General features: G+C 32.0%; 1 protein-coding gene across 2 annotated transcripts in view; it reads right to left on the bottom strand.

Moving 5' to 3' along the window:
* Nucleotides 1-2,716: 2,716 nt before the first annotated feature.
* LOC123696690 (5'-3' exonuclease PLD3-like) overlaps nt 2,717-27,276 on the bottom strand; it is a 41,459-nt gene continuing 16,899 nt past the window's right edge. Inside the window, exons 1-11 of one of the 2 annotated variants that reach the window (XM_045643040.1) lie at nt 17,673-17,867; nt 17,482-17,594; nt 17,041-17,202; nt 16,622-16,799; nt 16,236-16,370; nt 15,224-15,346; nt 14,609-14,677; nt 11,699-11,830; nt 6,625-6,764; nt 5,774-5,939; nt 2,717-3,368 (exon numbers count right to left, since the gene is read on the bottom strand). In XM_045643040.1, coding sequence (XP_045498996.1) covers nt 3,087-3,368; nt 5,774-5,939; nt 6,625-6,764; nt 11,699-11,830; nt 14,609-14,677; nt 15,224-15,346; nt 16,236-16,370; nt 16,622-16,799; nt 17,041-17,202; nt 17,482-17,594; nt 17,673-17,702 — 1,530 coding nt within the window. In that variant the 5' untranslated portion in view covers nt 17,703-17,867 and the 3' untranslated portion in view covers nt 2,717-3,086. Of the gene's footprint in view, nt 3,369-5,773; nt 5,940-6,624; nt 6,765-11,698; nt 11,831-14,608; nt 14,678-15,223; nt 15,347-16,235; nt 16,371-16,621; nt 16,800-17,040; nt 17,203-17,481; nt 17,595-17,672; nt 17,868-27,276 lie in introns of those variants that run through there. The other variant, XM_045643039.1, reaches the window with a different exon arrangement.

Raw genomic sequence — 27,276 nt, 5'->3', positions numbered from 1 at the left:
TTAACCAAGGATTGAAAAATCAGCCCTAAGTATAATACAAAATATATCATAAATCTTTATTCTCATATGAAATAAAATGAATATTCAATTATTATATAATTTTACATGTATTTTCCTATGTATTCAATTCCTAGTAATTACTTGTACCTGATGCTGTACAAATAAGTACAACACATATCTAACGAGTAATCAAAAACCATTGTTTCCGTGTTATAGGACATGTGTCAATTAAAATTTATGTGTAGTTGCGGTTCTTTTGCAAAATTGCATGTTTCACATGGTATTACAAATAGTACAAGAATTTTGTATGAATAATGTATTGAAAATATCCTTTTTCGTATCCCGTATAATATAATGCTACTGATTCATAATTTGTTTACTGAGGTCAAAACGGTCTGTTGCTGTGTCTAAATAATTTTAATTTAATTCTTTGAACGTGTTTATGACTTATGGCAAAGATTTGTCTTTCAAAGGAAATTCAGGTGTAGTTATTTGTTCTTCTGTAAATTTTGATATATTATTTGCATTAATTAATTCGTATTTTCACTGATATTTAGGTAAAAAAATCCCACTAGGTAGCTAACTGTAAGGTGAGTGAATCTTGCCTTCTTGTCTGATCTATAATTTGTACTACATTCTTGCAAATAAACATAATTTGAATTTGAATTTGATGTGTCCCATCATATTTTAAATTTCTTTGTAGAAACTTTATATTTCTAACTTCACTTTATACTTTTGTGGTATAATGTGACGTCATATTTCATTATGAAATTTCTAATAATTTAAATATAGAGACTGAGCTCGTAATGAAACGCCAAATCATTCGTTTAATACTACCCATATGCAGCTGATTTAGATACTGCGACAAAGGCATGGCTTATATAAAAATAAATAAAACAAAATATTTCAATAGATAATTTATTTACAATAGCAGAGAAATTTATATTCATATTGTCAAATTAAAAACTATTGCTTAATGAAACTTATACTATGAGCTGATACAATCAAATTCTTAAACAAACAATATTACCGGCTAAGGATACATATTACATACATTTGGTCCAAAAAATATAATAATTATAAACTATTTCATAAACCAACTACACAATATTTTGGCATTAACATATTAATTGTCGTATCATAATGTTGTTTTAATATTCCTTTCCTGTCATTATATAACATGTGCCTGTTTTCTTCGAGCGAGAATAACTACTTCCATTCATAATGAATCGCTAGAGCGTGAGCATGCTGTCTTTGTCGCTCTTAGGCAAGATTTACTTGGGAAGAAAACATAAGATTATAGTTATACAACTTTTAATTCAACGGATCCTGGTATATAATTGTACTAAACACTTCAACGAGCGCAAATGTAGTACATAATAATATATTAATAGGCAAATGACCTAAGTTTTTCTGCGTTTTGTGTAAAGCCAGTCTTAGCTTCGCTGTAGATTGACTTTGAGAGATCGTTTCTTGAACCCTGGAACTAATACAAATTTAGATGTAACCATTGTATTTGAAAATCGGAATATTCCGCATACATGTCACGTCCGGCGGATGCACTTGCGTTATCTATTTGTGTACTTGATCTGCGGTTTGTGTACTTGATAAATAAACCAATACCCATTTACATAGTAATAAAACATTTCATGGCCAAGACAATGACTTAAGCCTTAACATTTAAGAGCGTTTCGTAGATATACGACTATTTAGTTTTAATTATACGACTAAGTATTGATTATTATTATTTTTCTTAATATAGACTTAATTAAATGAGGCAATCTATTTACAAAATTCAATAACATTCTAATCGTAGTATTATCTCACTAATATTTCAGCAGTATTTAATTTCTTAATTAAAAACTATCTACGGGATATAAAAATCTACGCAAACTCTTAAGTACAATACAAGGGAAAGGCACGCTTTATTAATTTAAAAATATAGAAATACATTCAAATAACTACATGATCGCTAGTAACATTATAAGTACATTATTTATTCACCATTACAAATAGAAATAAACGTGACAACCACTCATTTACCGTATTATATTTCATAGTATGTAAATCTACTCAAAACAAAAATCATTACTTCAATACGAGAGATATACATAAAAGAGGTTTTATATTTACTTTATAAACTCATAGATTAGACATATTTTTTGTTAATCTGTATCTACGCACAATTCTTTTACGTTTATAAGACCATAGCAATTAAGAGTCATGTTGCAGATAGCCATTTATTTGATTCAAATAATATAATAAAAAATAATAATATTTAGCTTTAGACATAAACAGGGTTGATATTTTTGTATACTTTTTATACCTATCTTTTCTGACCGGTTACTCGCTTACTTGATCAATAAAACGTTACAATATGTTTTAATTATATTTAATAGGAGTTCATTCAATTACGTAAGTGATCACTCTTGTGAATTTAGATTATTATAAATCTTTCAATATAATTTTTCTTACAGTATTTAGTAATACTTCAAATAATATACACAGTTCGTAATATATTACGATTATATAATGCAAAAAACGGTATTAAAAATGATGACATTTAAACGCAAGTTCATAATTTTAATACATATTTAAAAATTATACATTTGTATTTGTATAGCCTCCATAAAAAGTATCATAAAAAATCGTTTAACACCATGAATAAAAAATAATTCATTAACAAAATACACACCAGTTGAAAAAAGGAAAAAACACAATTATTTATATACTTGAATCCTAAATAAAATGAAAGAAGCACATACATCTAAATTAATTATAAAAGAAAACTTCTCAACGATAGAGTAAATTTCGACCACATTTTTTTTATTCGAAGTAAAATAAAGACTTGATTATTTTAATATGTATAATGATGAAGTGTCGTTAAATAAGGTGTGGTATTTTTTTTTCAATGAACGTTACTACCCGCAAAATATAACAATGTTTGAAACTTTTCTCTTTAAAATATCAGCTATAAATCACTAGCATTCAACACCCCAAAAAACACGAATAACCAAACAAAAAACACTAATAAAAATGGTTAGAATCGGAATACAAGTTGGCAGTTATTAAATCACACGTAAATGCTATAACCGCAGCGGTACTGCGTACGGAGACGACCAATCTCTCTCGAACACTTCTTGCAAATCCTGTCGAATGTTCTTCGTGAAGTTTCTAGAAATATCTCGAACATCATCTAACTCCGGTTGATATACGAACGCAACACCCGCTGTATCTATGAAATAGTCGCCCGACCAATTGGAAGTCCCAATGTACGCAGTTTTGTCTGTAACCATGTATTTATTGTGGTTGACTCGTGCGAACGGTATTTTGTCTTGATCCGGTGTTGATGGGACTATGAAGCGACGCTGAAATCAAGGAAAAGAAAAATTAGCTTATTGTACTGGCCATTCGTTTTCAGTAGAAGGTTTTCAAACTGGTTAACCTAGTAACTACTGTGAACCTATTACCCATATTGACACAAGTGAAGAGGATACATACTAAAAAAAAGAGTGTGTACTTATGTACACGCGTTCGAAGTTATACTTCTTTGGCGTTTGTTTATCTATGTTATTAGTTATCAATTTTCATACCACCTAGAACTAACTTCATGCTAGGATGAAGGATGCGGGTTCAAGTCCCGCCTCGTGATCGAATTTTTTCTATTCTTTATAAATTTATATTTATAAAGCATTTGAATGCCATAAAAACCAAAAAATATAACTTCATGCTGTTAAATTTAGGTGTCGGAGTGCGCGCGAATCGTAAAAATTCACTCTAATCATTTTTCTCCATCGCGCCAAAAGAAGTATAACTTCAAAAAATTGGTTGTCTGTAAACTCGGTTTACTGACGATAGTTGAACGAGACAACGTCCGATTGTGCTTCTTTGTCGCTCGTTTCGCGCTCTCGCTTGCACTTCAAGCCTCACATGGAACGCCTCAGAGCGAGGTAACGCCGCATGAGTCATGTTTTTTTCGTGCGTGCAGCCGGCTCTATCGAATTATAAGACGTTGTCACGTCAAAATCTCAAAACTTAACTACTGTCAAAAAAGAAATAAACTTAATTGTATAAATTTACCATTACCATCGAACTATCAACAAAAGAAGTTGCTTGGCAATTGGAATTCCTAAGCAAACGAAGTTTCTTGCATCTTGGAATTCCCGAACAAACGAATGTCGTTGTTGTATGGAAATCTGGAACAGCAGCTGACCGCACACACTCACCACTTGTATATCGAGGCGGGGCATAAGCAAATTAAGTTTCTTGCCCCTTGGAATTCCCGAACAAACGAATGTCATTGTTGTATAGAAATCTGGAACAGCAGCTGACCGCACACACTCACCACTTGTATATCGAGGCGGGGCATAAGCAAGTTTCTTGTCGCTTGGAATTCCCAAACAAACGAAATGTCGTTGCTGTACGGAAACTGGTCACACACACTCACCACTTGTATATCGAGGCGGGGCATAAGCAAGTTTCTTGTCGCTTGGAATTCCCAAACAAACGAAATGTCGTTGCTGTACGGAAACTGGTCACACACACTCACCACTTGTATATCGAGGCGGGGCATAAGCAAGTTTCTTGTCGCTTGGAATTCCCAAACAAACGAAATGTCGTTGCTGTACGGAAACTGGTCACACACACTCACCACTTGTATATCGAGGCGGGGCATAAGCAAGTTTCTTGTCGCTTGGAATTCCCAAACAAACGAAATGTCGTTGCTGTACGGAAACTGGTCACACACACTCACCACTTGTATATCGAGGCGGGGCATAAGCAAGTTTCTTGTCGCTTGGAATTCCCAAACAAACGAAATGTCGTTGCTGTACGGAAACTGGTCACACACACTCACCACTTGTATATCGAGGCGGGGCATAAGCAAGTTTCTTGTCGCTTGGAATTCCCAAACAAACGAAATGTCGTTGCTGTACGGAAACTGGTCACACACACTCACCACTTGTATATCGAGGCGGGGCATAAGCAAGTTTCTTGTCGCTTGGAATTCCCAAACAAACGAAATGTCGTTGCTGTACGGAAACTGGTCACACACACTCACCACTTGTATATCGAGGCGGGGCATAAGCAAGTTTCTTGTCGCTTGGAATTCCCAAACAAACGAAATGTCGTTGCTGTACGGAAACTGGTCACACACACTCACCACTTGTATATCGAGGCGGGGCATAAGCAAGTTTCTTGTCGCTTGGAATTCCCAAACAAACGAAATGTCGTTGCTGTACGGAAACTGGTCACACACACTCACCACTTGTATATCGAGGCGGGGCATAAGCAAGTTTCTTGTCGCTTGGAATTCCCAAACAAACGAAATGTCGTTGCTGTACGGAAACTGGTCACACACACTCACCACTTGTATATCGAGGCGGGGCATAAGCAAGTTTCTTGTCGCTTGGAATTCCCAAACAAACGAAATGTCGTTGCTGTACGGAAACTGGTCACACACACTCACCACTTGTATATCGAGGCGGGGCATAAGCAAGTTTCTTGTCGCTTGGAATTCCCAAACAAACGAAATGTCGTTGCTGTACGGAAACTGGTCACACACACTCACCACTTGTATATCGAGGCGGGGCATAAGCAAGTTTCTTGTCGCTTGGAATTCCCAAACAAACGAAATGTCGTTGCTGTACGGAAACTGGTCACACACACTCACCACTTGTATATCGAGGCGGGGCATAAGCAAGTTTCTTGTCGCTTGGAATTCCCAAACAAACGAAATGTCGTTGCTGTACGGAAACTGGTCACACACACTCACCACTTGTACATCGAGGCGGGGCAGCGCGTTGTGCAGCGCGGCGAGCGAGCGCAGGTAGTGCTCCTCCGCGCCCGACGAGTGCCGCCACCAGCTGACGAGCATGCGTATACGGACTCGCCGCTCTACCGCCGCAGCACGGATCGCGTCATCTATTTTTGGCCAGTACCTGAAATCCAGATGGAAGACGGTAAATCATTGATGTACCTACTAAAACAACGACTGAAAAACGCCTTAGAAGTCAAAAAAAAAAAGACGTGTGACACTCGGGGACTGCCGCGGTAAAGCTATTGCATAGCATGCCTTCAAGCCACACCTCCGAGCCCGTCGGAGTGGGGAGCGTGAGGTTTTTTCGTTACGGAATTTCTCGATTCGGTCCCCGCGCTCAAGGCGCGCGATAGAAGCTATGCAATAGCTTAATATCCGACCGGCCTTGTACATACTTTAACATTTAATGATATCATTAAAACGTTCATTCAAAATTCTTGACAATAATGTTTAACGTCTATTGTATTCGCTTATTAGAAAACTCTGCCTAATGATCGCGTAAGCAGAGTTTCGCTTCAGACATTTTTTAAGCGTTATTCTGAGTCTAGATGTTGATTGTTGATTCGGTAAATACTCGTAAATACATTATTAAACTTAGCGTCATAGAAGGAGGATATTATGATATGAAGAATGAAACATTATCAAATAACGCTCTAACGGCATAACGGATTATGAAATTTACATTCAAAATATATTATGACGGTAAAGGTAACTAAGAAGCAAGACAATCAAACAGAACATAAACGTTTGCGTATAAAAGATAAATTAAAAATATATTCTAGAAATAAATGTTTCACGCAACTCACCTCGGTATCGGCGTAAACTCGCACGCAGGAGCGTAATCCATGACGGATATGTACACAAACTCTTCAGCCGAATGGATGATGTTAACAATCGCGTCGTCGTCGTTCGTGCGACCCACGGGACTAAGTTTCGGTGGAGAACTCTAGAAAGAGTTAACAATTATGTATAAGTTTTTTTGTAAAATATAAACCCAACAACAGCCTGTAGAAACAATTACATTAAGATAAGAGAAGAGAAATAGACTGGACTTAGCAATAATTTCTATTTAAAGATCTACCATGTAAACACGCGTCCATCGTTATTTATTTAATTGATCATAGTGAGAAGAAGAGTATAAGTATGTACAATTTTTAAATAACAATATCGTTTTTGCATTCCTCTATCTGTTGACTGTAACGGCAACATTTATCAGTCATCAAGAAGGGATTTGCAATCCCTTGCATTGCAAACATTATTTAAAAAAATAAATGTAAGTGAACATAGTCCTTAATTTATCAAAAGTAAGCACAGTTTATTGAGCTGCTTATCAATTTATATAAAAAAACTATTTGAAAATGGGTTGAGCGGTTTTAAAACGCCACAGTGCTTTCAATATAAAAACTGAAACGATGACAAAGCCCATCCATGCAAAGTAAACCCATAAAAGTTTTATATGCCAGGCCGGGTAAAGGTCAAGACACCAACATTTAACCTTTAGTATGCAAACACATTAATAATTTGGGATTTGATTGAAAATGTTGAGCGTTAAATAAGGCTAATTCTTTATTCAAATATGAATCGTAATTTTTATTTCATTTCAGAAAAGCTGAATTATAAATTATGATATAATTGTTTATTAATAATTTTGTATGAAAAAATATTAGGTATTTAAAAAGGTAGTTTTATTTGTTTGTTACTATTTAAAAGCGGATCAGAGAATAAAAGTTATAATATTTACATGACGTCCAAAATTTAATAGCTCACAAATCGCAACGAATCTACTATTTAAATAATGAGTTTATGCGTTGTGTTAACCGAAGGACTAATTAATTAATTAATATTACAAATGAAGTTTACTAATTAATTTGAAAAAACATATCGTATTAAAAAACAGTCGCTTATCGTACTATCAAAGGACCACAGTGCTATAATGGGTTTATTCGCTTTAGGCATCTCAGCTTTGTGCCTTCTCTCGGTACTTTTAACTTGGTGCCTTCTACCAAAATGGCGAACGCTGCATAACTTCTTAAGCGTGCATCAAATTTTGTACGGAACTTTTCAACTTTTTGCAGATTACGTAAGCAATAAATATTTAGAAGAAGATCATGAGAGCGAGATTTTAATAAGCATATCATGTTATTTTTTATTTGCCTCTATAAGTTGGTCTTTATGTGCAGCTTTGTTCGCCTTTCTTAAATTAGTGCTGGTACATACGGGAAAAATAAGTTATGAGAAGAGAAAGGCCACCTTAGTGGCATATGGGACTCAAGCAGTTGTAATGATTATAACGATGGGTATCGTTTGTACACTCTATGAAATAGAGACCTTAACAGAGAAGATAATGTTGGACTATTTAAGTATTTGTTTTATAATAAATATCAACTTGTTATTATTTGTGAGTGTCGTGAAATCGGTGGTAAAATCGGGTGTAAACTGTGCATCTCGGATGAAAGCAAGGCGAATGGTCTCATTGTTAGGTGTTGCCATCGTTTGTGACATGGTGACTCAGGTTTTCATCCTAACATTTTTTCTTCAAGTTTGGGATACATTTTCCGTGGTGATGGATTTTTTTTTCAATTATAGACTTTTACCCCAGACACTTATTTTACTTCTGAACAAGACATCCAGAGAACATTGGGCGGCATATATTAAAAAGCGAAGGAATCAACAAATGAGCCGTATTATTTAAATCTTCGCACAATTTCTGTTCGTGTAGGAAAAGTTTATAATTTAAGATTATTGGTTCAATAATATTGAAGTTAAAAATAGGAACTACTTACATATCTATATATTCAAAATTATTCAATTCTGAATACAATTAATATATCTGTGATAACAATATGGTACAAAAATAGTCAATATTTTGCATAAAGATAGTAACGCGAACGTTACCAAAGATTTTTGCGAAAAGTGCTCAAACCGTGTTATAATATCGCAACACTGTATAAAATTTATACATAAATAAATTAACATATTTTTATCAAACAGGAAAATGTATAAAATCTATATTGTCACTTATCAGAATGTTAGAGTCCATTTTGTGCATACTGTCCACTTTACCAACTTACTACTTTGTGTCACTGAAATTGACGTCAAGTTTTCTTCAGAACATTCAAATTTAATGCATCTATGAACTGTATATTTGCATGAACTGAACTGTATGTGTACACGAAGTTTATGTGAACACAGTTTCTAATGTGTTTTATTGCTTAGTTGAATAGGTATAGACGAACAAGACGATAAGCTAAAACAAACAGTAATGTTTAGACTCTTCATGGAATGGTTTGATTTTGATGTTCAAAGTAATTATGATGATGAAAGATAATGAATTTTTTTTATTATCCTTCGAGCTAATCCTGGTACATAACATACGAAATTAGCTAGATCAAGTTCGTTTAAATATTTAAAAGCTAGCAAAGAATTTTTTTTTTTTAATTTTCAAAACCTTCTATTATCAAACTATTCGCGTAAATAAAACACAGAAAGTTCTATGTCATTGTTAAATAACACTAACAGGAAGGTGCTTCGAAGGTTCTAGCATTCAATGTAATGAGTCAGCAGTTGTAGCTTTTATAAAGATTAACTTGAAGCCATCAATAGAAGGCTAAATGGAATGGAAAACGCTTGGCAGCATTTAAACTTTAAAATGGTAGATGTCTGCTCTGAATTGTGACTTGTGAATTCTAAATAACTATAAAATATAAATAGCTGTTTATGCTATATACATATACCCCACAGGGTTTGAATTCAATCGCGCAAACGTTTGAAGGCAAAAAACCGTGTTTGTAAATTCAATTCTCAATTTCTCTAATCGGTACAAAACAACTCATATTACCTACGAAGTTTTCTTGCAGTACGGACGGAAGAGTCGGAACATATTATATAATATGAAAACATTATTTAATAATATGGATTGTGGACCATGAAGTTTAGTAATAGAAAAAGTATTGATTGTGTGGTGTATTTCATCTCACATTTTATCATTGACACCTTAGCTTAGCTTCCACTTTTTTTTCAATATTCCACTTCCCGGATTAGAAAATGAAAAACTTGTAAAAAAACTTTGATATTTGAAATATCTTTTCTAGGTATATATCGGATTTTCCAGTCACAATATCCATACGCTTGAATTTGGGAAAGCTAATCGAAAATTGGAAAACGTGTTCTATGAAATATATAAAATTCGTAGTCAATTTCTTATGAAAAGAACTGGATATCGGGAATTGAATCACAGCCTAACCTTGTACATGCGTACACCTAAATTGAGAGTTCTGAAAGCACATGTAAATTGAAAACGTATTCAGTAACTACGAGCGATACTACACTTCAATAGTCAGTCGCGAATATTCATGTCTGAATACAAAAGAGTCATTAAACTAGGTGCTATATGGGAATGGCTTTCAAAATGATGTCTCTATAGTCTATGTGGATATATTCCACGTTAGGAACTCGTGCTACGGCTTTATAGAAATGATATGTGTATGATATAATGGTACAATGTTATCTATATGAAAATATGATAATACTTTATTTTAAATATTGAAATATTGGTTTGTCTACTGTTTGTGTTTGTTTTAAAATAACAGGTGTGTTTGAATTAAATTTTTTGGATATTTAACGTTTTATTTTTAAAAAGTTATTATTCTCGTTTTACTCATTAGGTAAAGAGCTTTCGATATGAGTTCAAAGTTTTTAGATGTCTGCAATAGTTATGGAATAATCGCCAGTGCACACTTAACGATTACACCCTGTATAAATACACAGGAATAGAAGCCTTTGAAAACTAAAAATCACAAAATATCTTACAAAACATATTAATAAAAATATGTTTTCAAGGTGAAACTACAAGACACCAAATATACAAACGCTACATTTAGTAGGGCGAAGAAAATTGAATTTTGCAATAGCGAGTGTCTCGGGTCTTGTCTTGATGTTCGGGAGAATCATAAACGGCTGTATTACGGCCTTCTGCTATACATAATACAATATAGTGTGGAATATAGTGCAATATTTGTGTTAGGAATTATGTAATATATGTGTTTTATATAGATTCAATGTTTTTGTATAGATATTGTAAGAAAAACAAAAAAATATTAAATGAGATTAAATCATAGTATCTTGTGTATTTTTTTAGGACTAGTCGTTTTGGTAATTTTAAAAATATGTGTATTAATTTGATTAGTTTATAATAAATTGATTACATTTTTAATATTATAAACATCATTTAACTTCTAAGTTAAATGTGTTTCATCTTTTTTGCAAAATAGACGAAATCAAATACAATCATTATTTTCGGAACCTTCTTATATAAATTTCCTTTAAAATGTACATGAAATAAAACTTAGAAGTAGTTTTCCCCGGAGATGTTACGAGACTCTCACATGAAAAGAGCATTAGACATACATTATCTGAATTGGGACCGACCCTACTTAGGTCTTTTGATATACTCTTTTATATTTTCAACCAACAAATTGAAAAAAAACAACTAATAGCATTTATATTAGTTAAATGTCTAGAGTAAATTTGAATTGGGCAAAATTAATTTGGTTCATCACTACATAGTATTAAACAAAGTCGCCTTTTCTGTCTGTATGTCCCTATGTATGCTTAAATCCTTAAAACTACGCAACCGATTTTGATCCGGTTTTTTGTAATAGATAGAGTGATTCAAGAGGAAGGTTTCTGTATATAATGTAAAAGCAACTATGTAAAAGCATTTAACAATTTATGCTTATTATTTCGAGCGTTTAACAATTTATGCTTATTATTTCGCTTATATTTCCTTTCCTTATTTACCTACAATGTGCTGAAAAACATAATTACTAGCCCGTTAACAGGCTCTCTATTGAGCTGAAAAAAAAACTTTAATTTTCTTACCGTTATAAAAGCCCCGTATCGACCGAGACCATCAGATATGTTAATCGGATGTTCCATATTGATCTCTGTGTTCAACTCCTTCGGCCAAGAGTCCGGCACGACGGCATCTGCTGTGCCCAGACTCCAGTATACCTGTGATAAAAACGTGTGAGATAAATAATTTGAAACAGTCTTAAATTATACAGCTTTTATTTATTGAATAATAAATATAACTAAAGTACAATATAAGTTTTCAATACGTGATATAATTCAGAATATAGGTAATGATTTAATAGATCTTCGTTCGTGATATTGAAAAATTCATTTGCTGTTACTAATAGTCTTTTGTTTTCTCGGATATGAAAACTTAATGATTACATTTTTAAACTAAAAGTAATCCAGAAGCTACGTATCGCGTCAATTCTCATAATTGAGAAATGAAGTATTCTAAACTAATTATATATTTCTGTAATGTGATAAAAAATATCCGTAACGTAACGTAAAGGATGTAAACAAAATCAAAAGAGGAAAGTCACATAAATACACAATGTACCTATCTACGAAAACGCTTTCGTAGCTTCTACGACACATCGTGCGGAAGCTAGTTATTTTTTTCTTTCCATGTATCTAAAAACCATTCACAATCACGAATTCACGAGAGATGAATAAATTCAATTGATAATAATATTTATAATATTTAGAAGAAGTTTTAAACGAAGAATTTTTCGTAATTTTTAAATGGAAGTTTCGCCACATTCGCGGTTAAAACATATAAATAACAACCAGACCTTTTTTTAAGCTACAAATTTTAGACTTGGACCGTGTCTGGTAAGTAATTCATTCGTTTCTTGTGAGAAAGTTGGTCATATTTTTAGCCCTAAGTATAAATCTTAGTGAGTCATAAATAATATCTAAGCTAAAGTTGATAGTTTGTAAACATATTCAAGCTAAAATAACACAGTGCATTGAATTAATAGTCACGATCGATCAGACCCGCTATAATTTATAGGTGATATCAGATATATTTAAATTTGTACTATAAATCAGTGTGCTATAAATAAAGTGAAGCTCATTGCATTATACGTAAGTACTTTACGTTATTTCTGTAAACATAAAATACTTAATTATCAATAAATCTGAAAGTTATTTGCACACTATGCCTATTTTGTAGAACAAACAAAAATATATAAATAGGAATAAATTTCCTTATCATTTCTATAACTAGTATTAAAATACGTAAAATAGAGACAAAAATTGCGAACGTACACCTATCTAGTTACCATAAAACCCATTACCGCAATGAAAATATTTGTGTTTTATCGTCGAATTTGCATATTTCATGCTGAATACGAACAATAAAAGTTAGTGAATCCATTATAAAATTAAACGCGACGGCACCGTGCAACCTCGTGCCACTTCGCTGTCGACTTACACAAACTTGCTAAATGTTAAATGGCTACGTTTCGTGAGACGGGAATAATAATAGATTCTAACTGCATATCATGGAATATTATTTTGATAATTAATATCTTTTCATTTTCCTATATCCCAAGGTTGCCTGGAAGAAATCGCTTTAAAGCGATAAGGCCGCCAATTTGTACGGTGAAGATTCATTTTGTTTATCGTTGTATTTTTATATCTGTGCATTGTACAATAAAATGTTTTTTATTTATTATTTATTTATAAGTAACTATCTATCTAAAAAACGTGTTCGGCAAGTTGTTGAATATTTTCATTAATATTGATATATTGATTTTCATTTCATTATTATTGAAGTGAAACTTCTTTATCGGGGTTGGAAAAAAATTTAGTATAACATTTTTTCGTTACGCTTGACATTTTTCCGTTACGCGCCATCTTTTTCTTATCCCTACCACGCGTGATTCGTCGTATTTCTGTAAAGTTGCATATAGTAAATTATTTTTTGAAAAATAAGGTCATAAAGAAGTTTCACTTCTTACGTGTGTACACTAGTAGGTACACGCACACATTTTTTTTATTTAATATTAATTAAGTAGAGCTACGAATGACGAAAATAAAGTAGAGCGAAATCTAATCTGCATCGTAGCATGTACACGTCCAAAAATGATAATGATTCAAACTCTATTCTGCTTCGTGTTTGAAACTGTTGGTATGCCTACCGGCTACTGGTTAACCGTTAAGAGATCCCCGTACTGATAACCGTAATTGCAGAGCCAACGATTCCGTGATGTTAGTACAAAATACAGCAAAACTGGAGTTTCCAAATATTAGAAAAAAAACATAAAATATCGTTGTTCTTAAGACATGTTTTAAAGAAAACGAGACAGGTGGCAGTTTATTAAGAGCGCTTTCAAAGGCTTCTTTGTGAGCGAATATAGCGACGTATAGCGTTGTTCTTTCATTAGCATTTCATACAATGCGCAATTAGTCCGTTTTTGTGTACATGCTAGTCGACTTAACGATGTTGTATTTTGCGCTAACGAATGTTTTCACGCGAAAGTTTATATGGGTCAAGGATTTGGCGATAAGTTGTTAATTTTTATTGCTGTCATTTATCATCGGAATCCTTGATATAAAGTTTTGGTATTTAATTTTGTTTTTACGCAGGCCTAGCCGATAGCTCCCGAGTGAACAATTAACGTACCTACGTCTCGTTTCACTGTGTAGATTGTAGAGTTCGTCACAATATATTTTATGATGAACTGACTGTTAGTACTTATGTGGTTTTTCTGAATTGTAATGAGTATTTTTTTATTAAGTAAACATATAAATAAATCATATATTGTAGTTTTCTTTCTGATTTCTAACAAATATCTGTCAGAATAGTTTCGATTTGTATGATCAATCGTCTAATCAACTATATCTAATTTAATGCAATGTTGACAAAAAAAAAACATTAAGTATTAAAAAAACTGAAAATACAAAAAATTATACAAATTATCTACTTACGTCGAATATTTTGCCAAGGTCGGTCCCGAGACAGGAGCAGTTGTACGCTACGATGCCCAATTCTTTTACCTACAAAACATATAATACGTAATACTATCATATAATTTTTTGCCAATTTCACAAGAAAAAGATACAGGTACAAGAAAGGGCTAATACATATATATAGAAATTGGTGTGTTGTTTACGAAATACCTGGAATATTTATGATATTTTGAAGTCGACATATCCGGATACTGCGAACTAAGACGTATCGGAAAACGATTTTGCAAACAAATGTAGATTTCAAACCTAGATGAATGGGTATTATTTGTTTCGATTTCAACCTAGTTTATCCAGGATCAAATTTTTCAGTGGATAGCACAAATATTTAATTAAAGTGCTATACACGCAAGAAAACAAGATGTTTATACCTACTGGGTTAAATACAAATAAATTTTATTTTCAATCACAGTTGAATCAATTGGGACTTATGTTTGCAAATAAATGTCTTTTTAACCTAATTTATAGTTCCTAAATAGAAGAAAAAAATATATATTATTATTAAAGGATGTTTTTTATTAAAAACGTAGTAATATAACTAATATTTGTTTGGAAAAATATTGTTTTTATACATACTTGTGTTAACGATCGCCAGTCCATGTTAGCACTGCCGATGTAGAAATGCGATCTGTCTATTATCCAAAACTTCGTATGTAGTACGCCACCGCCCAGTAACTTGGAGAAATTTAAACTGCGTACCTGTATTTTAATAAATAGATAACATTACGTTATACGTTATATACCTGTAGTATGTAAATTTTTCAGTATTTTGTGAATGTTTAATAATTTAAGACTATATCAAATATTGTAAGAATGCAAAAAGCTCTCTTCGTAATAACAACTTTCGAAAGTTTAGTTGGTATAAAATAAATAAAAGAACTTCAGAGGTGAGACTTTTTTTCGATAAAAAGCTTTGTACATTCAAAAAAAGGGTTTTCACAGCCGTTTTAGAGTCTACCTGGGCGAGCAGCATATAAAACTAAATCTTAAATCTACTATGTAGTTTTAAGCATAACGTATTATTTGACATGACACATCCATACATTCTTATAAACCTTCGCATATTACATAATAAAAAATCGCGTGTAGAATTAATCTTGTTCTATTAAAATAAAACTATTTCGCTTTTTCGCGGTACAGGTTGTTCATTGTATGGGTCATTTATTGTAACAATCATTAAGGCCGACATTACTGATAAGTGACTGGCTTATTATACCCTTTTGAAATACCTGAAGCCAGTATATAAAAGTATGCTTCAAATGAAGTTCCAATACGATAACTATAATAGCTAGTTTTTTAAGAGTTTGAACATGATCAATGTATGGTATAAGTAGTTCTATGATATTGATAGAACATAAAATAATCAATATGAAACACGTAAATTCACAGAAAAATTAGTTTTAAGTAAACTTTTGCTTTAAATAAATAAGAACTATCATAATAGCAGTAATTAATTATTGTTATGTGAATAAAAGTATAAAAAAATACAAAAAATCTGTTTTTATTTCTCATAAAAATCTTCCTAAGTACTTCTTCTATAAACATTCATATAAAGACTAGAGAGAATACATAATGTATAGAAACTTACTTGTGCTGCTTTTTTCTTAACTAAATATTCAGTGTCTATATTAGGATGAGTCTTAGAGGGCCAGTTTTGAGCAATTTTTAGTTTTATATTCCTTTTCAATCCAGCTGCAAGCAAGGCTTGGAATACTTGTTCACCCTAAAACAAATAATGTTTCTTTTTTGTGGATGTATTACTACTTAAACAACAAAAGTACAGTCAATAATAAAAAGTGCACAGCATGTTATCCTCCTAACCAAAAACACACATTTAAAAAATGAACTAATCAAGATAGAAATTAATACATGTGACATTGCATTACTTTGTTGAAATTTCTTTTTTTTTTTGCTAATAATTATCAGTTCAAACACTGTTTCTATTAGCATAATAACAAAAAACAAAATGATTACCTCAATAGAGGAATTATATGGATATTCTTCGTTAAACCTAAGTGTCCAATATAAGGACGCTATCTCTATAGAGTTTTGAGCTTCATCTATCAAGTCGAGCCACACGTTTTTCGTTTTTGCATGTGTCGAATTAGGCGGATACATGTGGCCCTCAGGTATACTTTCTACTAACGATAACCTGCAATAAATATTCTTAGTAAAATATTGAAAGAAGATAACTCATTGATAAGTCATAAATAACAATTCATTTTGTATATTTGGAAAAAAAAACATAATATGTACATAAATCTATTTTCAGAAATTTTATCAGATTTTTTTTATGTACTTTATTTCAGAATAAACTCTTTAATGGATGTACTGTGTAGAATCCACATGTAAATTATCAGTATATAATACAAAGAAACACACAAAATCCTTACCTACACTCATCTGAGCAATGCAAATCTCTTGCCGCAGTTGGCAATACATGTGCTATATTTGGTTGATCTAACAGTGGCACCAACACCACAAGCACTATCAACAGTATCACTATTGATACAGGTATGCAGGATGGCCTACACCATATACTGCGTTTCTTTCTCCTAAGAACAAATTGAAAGGAAGAAAGTGCATTATATTTTAATATCAAGTGAGTAGACAAGTACACAAATACTAAAATAAAGGGCATCTCATTCTCAATAAAGAAAAAAAAAGGAAATTCAAATTTTAACATGTAAAACAGTTTTAACAGTCAAAGTATTGTAATAATAATAACAAGTTATTAACATGTCAGTGGATTTGCAAATTTAAAAAAGTAGGTAATTATGTCCTCGTTCTTGGTTTCCATAAAAAGTAAAACATGATTTATATTATTAACATACTTGTCATGGTAGCTATTTCCATTTTCATCTCTCATCATGAATATTTGCTCCCACTGCTCCAACTCTTCATCAGATGACGACGCGTTCCCCACACTCCCTGATTCTAGTACAGTCTAAAACAATAAAGATAAACTTAATTATTCCGATCAATTCTAAAAATTCAAAGACCGTAAAATTTAAATCCAACCTACTTTAATTTTTTGGAAGATTTTTGAATACATTTTATAAATAGAATATTTACAGTTGATAATAAATGTGAATAAAAAGTAAAAAGAGTTCACAAAAATATACAATTATTGCATTGTTATCTTATTTCAATTCATGAAAACAATAAATTCATGAATTTGTTTACGTTTCAAAATAAATGATAAATATTGATTTGATGACTTGACAGTGACAACTAGGCACTGGCAATTAAATATTTATTTGACAGTGACGCGAAATAGGCGAATGATACGGGTCTATTAGGTTTTCTAAATTTTAGAATCTAAAATATTACCAAATCGAAACAAGGTACACGGCAACTGCAGGCAACTGCATAATAATTTAAAATATTAAAAAAAAAAAAACAATAACCCCACAGATAAAAACATTACACATTTAACATCTGATAAAATACTTCATACAATAATATACTTTGTTATGATCGGAAATAAAACTAGTTCGGCAAGATAATATTTAGAAAATTATATTTTAATTCTTCATTTTTAATCTATGTGTCATATCATGTTTCATTCAACATATTATGTGTTACCTATCTCACCTAACACCTTCTAAGCAATAAAGATAAAATATTTAGCTCATACAGAAAGGAAATGTTAAACACCGAATAAATGAAAAGTTCAAAAGACTAAGATTTTAAAATTAAGTTATGATCATCGATAAATAATAATAATTTAAAAAAAACTCAAACAAAAATAACTCACCATATTATTGAATTTACGACACACACCGTACTGAGAAATTTGACACTTTGGGGAGATGGATATAAAATATAAGTTACTGTTTCTACTAGCATCATGAACGCAATGCCTTAATTTAAGTATAGTACTGTATCCTTGCATTCCTTTATTATTCGTGCAGGCGCAATAGCTTCAAAAATATAACTGCAAAGTAAATGACGTCGACAACCGCATTGTGCATGTGCATTTTAAATACTAGGTTAGTTCAAACCGTAAAACTATCCAGGGCAACAGTTTTAAACATAGTCATTATCGTTATACCAGGCACCTAATGGTATAATTACTGTACGAATCATTTTTGATGGGCAGGTTGCATGATTTTTATAATAGTGTTTTGACTTATACTTAGAAGCTAATTGATACTTTTTAGTTCGGTACACAAATATTTTACTATTATACTAGTTCCGTTCCGTGTATCTATTCATTTCAGTGAATCTTTGCGTTATTTCAAAGATTTTGGAACGACTTTATACAACAGATGATCGCTTGATTATTCAATCTTTCCATAATGAAAAAAAAGTTGAAATAAATTAGAATTATTTGCATATTTATTTCAGATTATATGAGCACATCTTTCCTGAAAGTAAATATATATTATAAAGATCCCGCTTGCCCTAAGCCTAAGCGCTTGCCTGAAAGGTAGGTATATATTTTTTGTAACAGGTAACACCCAAGCCATATTCAAATTTAATAAGAAAAAAAAATTGTTTTCCAACGCATTTCCCCGACAGTAGTTACTCGATTTTACTGACTAAAATTGTTTAATTTTGTTCATTTCCGAATCATAAAAATTAATTCAATCATTTTTTTTTACTACAACGATCGGTTAAAATCTGCAGTAGATATATAGCGCAGCGCGTGACGCAAAAATAAAAAGGTACGTGTAACCATAGTAATCATAGCTCAATGCGTGTAACATTTCGATAGTTGAGATTCTCATTTGTATTTTTATTAAAGCGGCGCGCATAAGTATGCAAAAAATAAAACTAATCCCTATCAATAATTTTTGTTTTACCTATGGCTAGTCAAACACTAGGTGCCTATATCCATTGGAAATTTTGTGAATATAATACTACTTAGCATAGTTTCTGTGATCTGTGAATACTAGCGATACGTTCGTGCTTTTCTGTAGTACCTACATAAATATAACACTCAGGGATCACGTAAATAACCAATGTGGATTTTTTTGAAATCGGTCCAGCCGTTCACCAGATAAGCGCGTTCAAACATATATATGTAATATCTCTTCAGCTTATATATTATGTAATTATAGTGTAGATTTATAGAGTAGATAATAATTATATTATAAGATGATTCTTATAATAAATACTTAATAAAGTACATATACTAATATATACTTAATATATTAAGTACATATACTACACTATTGACTATACTGTATACACCCCTACCTTTAACCTTCAACTTGGTCTTGTTAGAGGACTTGCGTGTTGACCTGTTGTCACACTTTTGTCGGCAAAGTGATTAGTAAAATACAGAATAATAAATCACTTTTGATATCCGATACAAAATCAAACACGTAATAAAACCTTAAACCGTGTTAACTCGATAGCCGCCGAAATAACACTGTGACAAGACGTTTATAACACGTATTTTCATTACTTGTAATTTTGTCGAAATCACTAGCTACCTATGATACCTAGAACGTGTATTATAAAGGGTTTAATCGATATGTTGTTAAGCTTTCAGTTAAAAAGTATAATTAATGGATAAAAAATTACCTACCTTACTTACCTACGTCCTATGTTTTAGGTAGACACTAGACTATCAGTGACCACTGGCAAATCGTGTAACTTTCTTTCAAACTCAATTTTTATAACTATAAAATTATTACTTATCTACTAGGTATTCCCATCTGTCAAATTATAATAGGTACATACTTGTGTACCCTCCTATACAAAATTAATTACAATACCTCACGTATATTATTTGAAGTTTTCCCACGATGATTCATAAACTTATTTTATATAGGTAGATAATATAAGAAAGTCTGTTGTGAAAGTATGTCTGTGTGTATGTATGTTTCCAGGTGCCTACTATTTTAAAACACTCTAACACTTTTGCTAATGCATCAGTAAGTTAATTACCTAGTAAGTAGATCATAAGTTAAAGAAGGCTACTAAAGTGTATCTATAGAGATAGGGAGGTATTATAGAACATTTTAATCCATTAGAGAAACTAGCACGAACGTGAAATACAATGCAAAATATTTAAATTTCTATCCATTTTACCGAACGGAAAATAAAATACCATTTAACGAGAATGGCGAAGAAAGTCTAATCTGGGTTTTAATTGTTATTTAAAATTGAAATGGCTGTTCGGAGAATCACGACTATTGAATAACTACCATTTAGTCTTCTTCATTAAAGAAAATAATGACTCGGGCTATGAAACCATCGTGCCACTTTATTTTTATTATTGATTAATTATACCGTGCGTCGGTATGTACTACTAGCTGCTGGCCACACGGTAGGTATCCACTGTCCATAATTAAGTAAAATATATACGCGTATGTGCAGGATTTGAAAATAAACTAACAAACTAAGAAGCATAACCTACATGCAGATGGCTCGTAGTTTTTGCTCTTTCGAAAAGGGATAAAAAATTCAGGACTGCAAAGCTGTAACGAACGTTCTCAGGCCCTAAATATTTTAACAACCCCGACGATCATATTAGTTTGTTGCGAGTGTATAATATAGAAACTACAAGGTGAGTCAAGTTGATATGTAGTTGCATAAATGAAATTACGTACATTATTAATAATTAATATAAACAAAGAACATCATCTATTTATCTACTGTACATTTTTAATGATGTTTGTTTTTATGGCACCACATGACCTACATTATCTACTTACTATGAAGGCACCACATTTTTAAATGTGTACCTACTGTTATGTTATATATCATTTTTTATTTCTGTAGATATTTAATTGTAACTACTACATTGATATTACTACTAGAATGATGCGATGAATTGTAAAATAATTATGATTTCACGTCGGTCCTACGGCAATAATGATGACATTTATTGATTATTCAATGCAATAAAGCTTATATACTTAAACCTGGTTCATACCTAGTAGTTATGTGCTAGGTGGTATGAATAGTTGGTAGGTACTTGTAATTTGAATATAAGCAAGAGTTATTGCGACGTTACCACGGCAACGCGTTTAATAACAAATTAGGTAAATAACGGCAATAACGGCATGATTAATGTGGTCAAAATTGATGAATCTAGGACAATGATTGATAAAGGAACTATAGGTAAAGACAGGTTTCTTTAATCATCTACTTTTATTTGATAGCTGATCGGTAATTGAATAAGTTTCTTCATTAAAAATGTATCTTAATAGGTACATATTTGAAATTCAAATTTTGAATATCGACATCAGGTATAGGATTACATAAATATATTTTTGTATTGCTCTACTTTGTTGTATTAGGTACTCAATAAATAAAAACGCTTTAAATCTTTTTAAGTTTTCCATTAGATAATGAAAATTTATTTTAATTTAAGTACGGTTTTATCTTTATTAATACAACTGACTAACTGAATATCAAAAACTCTACAAAATTTATGTTTACAATACCCAAGAAAAAAACAAAGCGTTCAAATAAAAGTTCACTGGCCGTTGAAAGAGTGTATTAAGTAAATGTTTTTAAAACCTCAGTTGAACTCTGAACGCTTTACAAATATTGTCTCTAAAAATATGGACTATGGAATAATGGACAATAGCAGTGGAAATGTGCAATAAATTAGCATACCATAACTGACACTATTGTGTTTATAGACCAAGACTTCTTAAAGGTTTTCCTAGGGCCTTTGATAATGCCATACGAAAGGTGGTGCCCTATGGTGGTGCCTAATTTGCAAAAACCATTTATTCATAACAATATTTTTCTCTCCCGATACCTTAGAGGTATATACGTTACACATTCTGTTTTATGTAATTTGGTCACAGAAAAGCAAAAAGTGTTCTGTAGCAAATTTTCTGCGACAAACAGACACGAAAGTTTACCTAAAAGGTTTAAGTAGTTTTAAAATTATCTATCCTGATATCTACCTACATATTAAAGCATCATTTCGAAATATTAATAAATAAATTATTTGATGTAGCTATTATTTAATTTCACTTGAAAAGCTTTTGTTAAACGGTCATTGTTACGCCAACGGCAACGCAACGGTTGGAAGCTGTCAATACATCAACCACGGTACAACTCAATATCATATCAGCGAATAGTACAGAGCATGCTTTTGAATATGTTCATTGTTCAAAGCTTATCTTTTTCATATATATCTTTATATTCATGTGAAAAAAATAACAAATGTAAAGGTCTTATTCGAGTTCTTATAGCTACCGTGCGTCATGTAATTTTTTTTTATTTCATGCAAAACAATAACAACGTTATCTATTACTCATTCACAGTTAGTTTTTCTTTTTTTTTCAATAACTTGTAATTTTTATAGATATGCTTATTCATGCATAGTTTGTGATCAGTTGCCAAAGAACCTTGGTAAATTTGCCTTAAAAATATTAAGATTAGTACTTGTACTAGTAAGAGTTTTATACTTATAGTATCAATACTGTGTAGGTACTACACGATTTTTCGGTGAAAAAGAAAATATACGATTATGATGAAATAACTAAATCACAATCTCATAATGTCGTTAAAGGTCTCGGTAATCGTAAAATCGCGTGATACTTTGCTATTTCGTGAAATTTCTGAAACATCAAACATTTTTATGGGATACGCAATAATTTCGCTTATGTAAGCAATTTATCACAGTATCATTAAACTTAATGAGGCAAAACGGCCATTAATATACGAATAAAAATATGTTATCCGTATAATATGGAGCATCTTTATATGGTACCTATTAATTTAGAACAATTAAATAATAATACTTTATAGACTCCTCGATATTGTAAGTTCTCCGATAGAGCTTTTTTAAACTTTAATCAAATTCATAAGACATTTATATTTTGGGGGACTAATTATACTAATTATTATTACACAGGATATGGGAACGGAACACCACAATTTGTTATTTTCAGTAGTAAAGAATCTTATAAGTTATAATCTAAACCTGTAGGTACTAATATTATAAAGCTGAAGACTTTGTTTGTTTGTTTGAACGCGCTAATCTCAGGAACTACTGGCCCGATTTGAAAAATTATTGCGGTATTAGATAGACCATTCATCGAGAAAGGCTATATAACATCAGGCTAAGTCCAACAGGAGCGAAGCCCCCTTGGATGCAAAAGCAAACGGACGTGTCCACGTATTCTTAATTTGTTTTAAATAAAATTCAATTTAAATCAGTATAAAATCAGTGAAAATAATAGGAACGCATAAATTCAAGGAGATTCGCGTAAAATCAAACATAAGCTTGCCGAGCTACCCCACCAAGCTTCACGTGAGTCACCTGCATAATATGTCTATCCTTCTCAAGCTTGACGATTAACCAATCAACATCCGAACCAGCCACTAACTCTGTGCTCCTAGTACTATAACAAAAGACAAGAGAACACGTCATTGCCCTCTCCTAAAGTATTCTTCAGCGGGCTCAATTGTTATTGCCTACTAATTAGCCAATTACTTAAAGGACACGCCCCCTGTTTAATTGCAATTAGCGAATCATAATTAACGTGCTACGACAGTGCTAAACCACGCCTATCCTAACTGCACGAATGGTGCGCTTGCGCATCCTAATGTATGCCTGATTGGATAAATGATTATTGCCTCGTTGGATTATAGCACAGGAGCCTGTTAATAGTGTAAGATCCAGTTTACATTCCGCTACAAAATAGTGCTATTTTCACTAATACGAATTATAAGCGTTTTGGGATAAGATATATTGATACATCCATATATTTGTTTGCATATCTGTTTTAATAGTCATGGATGTCTCAGGAGATAAGTCATTTTCAGACTCAGAAATTCCCACCAATAATACACCACCAAACTTTGTCGTTAAGCGCAATAAGAGAAAACGGGTAACGGAAGAAATCGACTTATCAGATTTAAGAGAAGAGATGAAGCTTATGATAGAATCTGTATTCAAAGCGCAAAAGCAGGGATTTGAAAATAACACCACAGCGCTAACAGAAATAAAACAGACAAACACTAACATTGAAAATGCCCTTGCTTTTTTGACCGCCCAAAACGAGGAGATGAAAAAGAAGATCGAGAAGTTGGAAGATAAAATAAAGGAAGATCATAAATACATAATTAGTTTGGAAGACAAAATTGAAAATCTACAACAAGAAAATAGAAAGCCCAATTTCGAATTAAAAAATGTTCCGACAAAACCAAATGAAACGAAACTTGATTTAGTAGACATGGTTATGTGCCTCTCCAAAACGATTGGGTGTGATTTAAATAAATCTGATATAAAAGATATATACAGAGTACGCGGCAAGAAGCAGGATGCAAAGAATATGCCTATTGTGGTTGAAACTTCTTCAACGATCTTAAAGAACGACATTCTTAAGATGTGCAAGGATTACAATTTTAAAACTAAAAACAAGTTATGTGCAAGGCACTTAGGATTTCGTACTTTTGAAGATACACCCATATACATTTCAAACCAACTAACTGCAAAGGGAGCTCGTCTATATTTCCTAGCTCGAGACTTAGTTAAACAAAAACTGTACAAATATTGCTGGACTGCATATGGAAAAGTGTACATTCGTAAAAATGACACATCTTCAATCATTTTGATAAAGTCTGAGGCACAAATACAAGATCTAGTGAAGGATAAATGACTATCAATAAGCAACCACTGCCGAGGAATCGTTCCATTATTTTATAGTTCTAAATTTAACTCCACGGTTCTTCTGATCTACGTATATAATATGTATCCACTACTTAAAATTGTAAGCATAGTATTAAGTTATTCTTTTTTTATAAAATCAGTGAAAAAATGTTTGTACTCAATCACACACTCACACACCTCTCACAATTACCCACAAAGTATTATAAAATTTGAATCACAACCAAACAGCACGACCTCTCGAGTCATAATCCCATTCCAAATAAGATACTTTAAATTTATTATTTACCGTCGAATTATTTACAATATATCTGCTGTAAAACACATATCTCTTAAACCTAAGGTGCTTAGTTGCTATATAAAAGCTAACACGAATTATCTAAAACAAAAACTGTATACTTCAACTGGTTATGAATAATTATTTACAAACAATAAATGACATTGACAAAACTAACATAACACTTTCGGTCAAATGCGATATGCATGAATTAAAAAATCATTTTCAAATTAATAATAAGGACATGACAATAATTTCACAAAATATACGAAGTATTTATTCTAATTTCGACGATTTACAATTTAACCTATCTAATCTCAATTTTAATGCCGATATTTTGGTATTGACTGAATGCCGCTTAAATATTCACAAGAACATTCCACAACTAAATCAGTATACCTGTTTCGAATCCACTAATCACCTTAATCAAAATGACGGAGTCGTGGTCTATGTTAAAGATAATCTTAAGCCTATCATCCAGGAAATTAAATTAATTCATGCATCATGTATTCAAATCAACATTTTAAATACTACTATATTAGGTATATATCGTTCACCCTCCAAAACAAATGCATCTGATTTCATAAACTCATTAGACTCTTACTTAAACACGATTACATCTGAGAATATAATTATAACTGGAGACATAAATATAAATTTGATATCCAAGCAAAATGAAATCTCTTATGATACTAATAATAGAGAAAAATATTTGAATATGCTGGCAATGCACGGAATAGTACCTGGTCATAATCTCCCGACAAGAGAAAATAGTTGCTTGGATCACTTTATGGTTAAGTTTAATAAAAAGAAGTACACTGCTAACATTGCTATTTTTACAACTACTATAACAGACCACTGTTGTACATTTCTAGCACTACATTCCCTAAAATCAAATAATTATAATAATAAGACTAGACGAGCAACTTTCGAATTTACTGATTACGAAACGGCATATACAAAATTATTAGAAAAAAATATATCTGTACTTTTGTTAAACGAAAATCCGGACATTGTTATAGAAAAACTAACTACGCAGATAAGGCATTCTCTGACTGAGAGTAAAATAATTAAACATGTACCAAGATCAAAGCGCTGCATTAAACCCTGGATAACACCTGGAATTCTTCGATGTATTAGGAACAGAAATAAATTGCAAGCTAAATCAAAATCGGCTCCTTTTGATGAAATTTTAAAAATTTCGTATATAAGATATCGCAACTTCTGTAACAAGTTAATTAAAAAACTGAAACGTAAATATGAAATAAAACAGCTGTCTCTTAACAAAAATAATCCTAAAGCACTTTGGAACACAATAAAAAATATAACTTACATTAATAATAATAAATCTACTAACGATCACCTACTTAAAATTAAACCAACCCCAAATGAAGCAGTCGAATACATAAATGACTATTTTGCGACCATAGGAAAAAATCTAGCGAACAATATAATTAATAATGAGCCCCAGATTATGTTACACAACAATAGCCCCGTTCAAAATCGTCACTCGTCTTCCTTTGTACTGTTAGATACAAACCCAGCGGAAGTAGAGAGTATCATCTCGAGATTAAAGTCGGAGAGCGCACCTGGATGGGACAATATTCCAACAAAATTTCTAAAAATTTCTAAAAATATAATTTCACCTATAATTAGTCATCTCGCAAACCTTTGTTTTAAAACTGGCTCATTTCCCGACATGCTTAAAAGATCTTTAGTAACACCTATTTATAAGGGAGGTGCGAGAGACGATGT

This window comes from Colias croceus, chromosome 13 (genome assembly GCF_905220415.1).
Source record: "Colias croceus chromosome 13, ilColCroc2.1".
Taxonomy (NCBI): Eukaryota; Metazoa; Arthropoda; class Insecta; order Lepidoptera; family Pieridae; genus Colias; species Colias croceus.
Note: the sequence above shows the minus strand (reverse complement) of the source record. Positions and strands in the feature narration are given on the sequence as shown.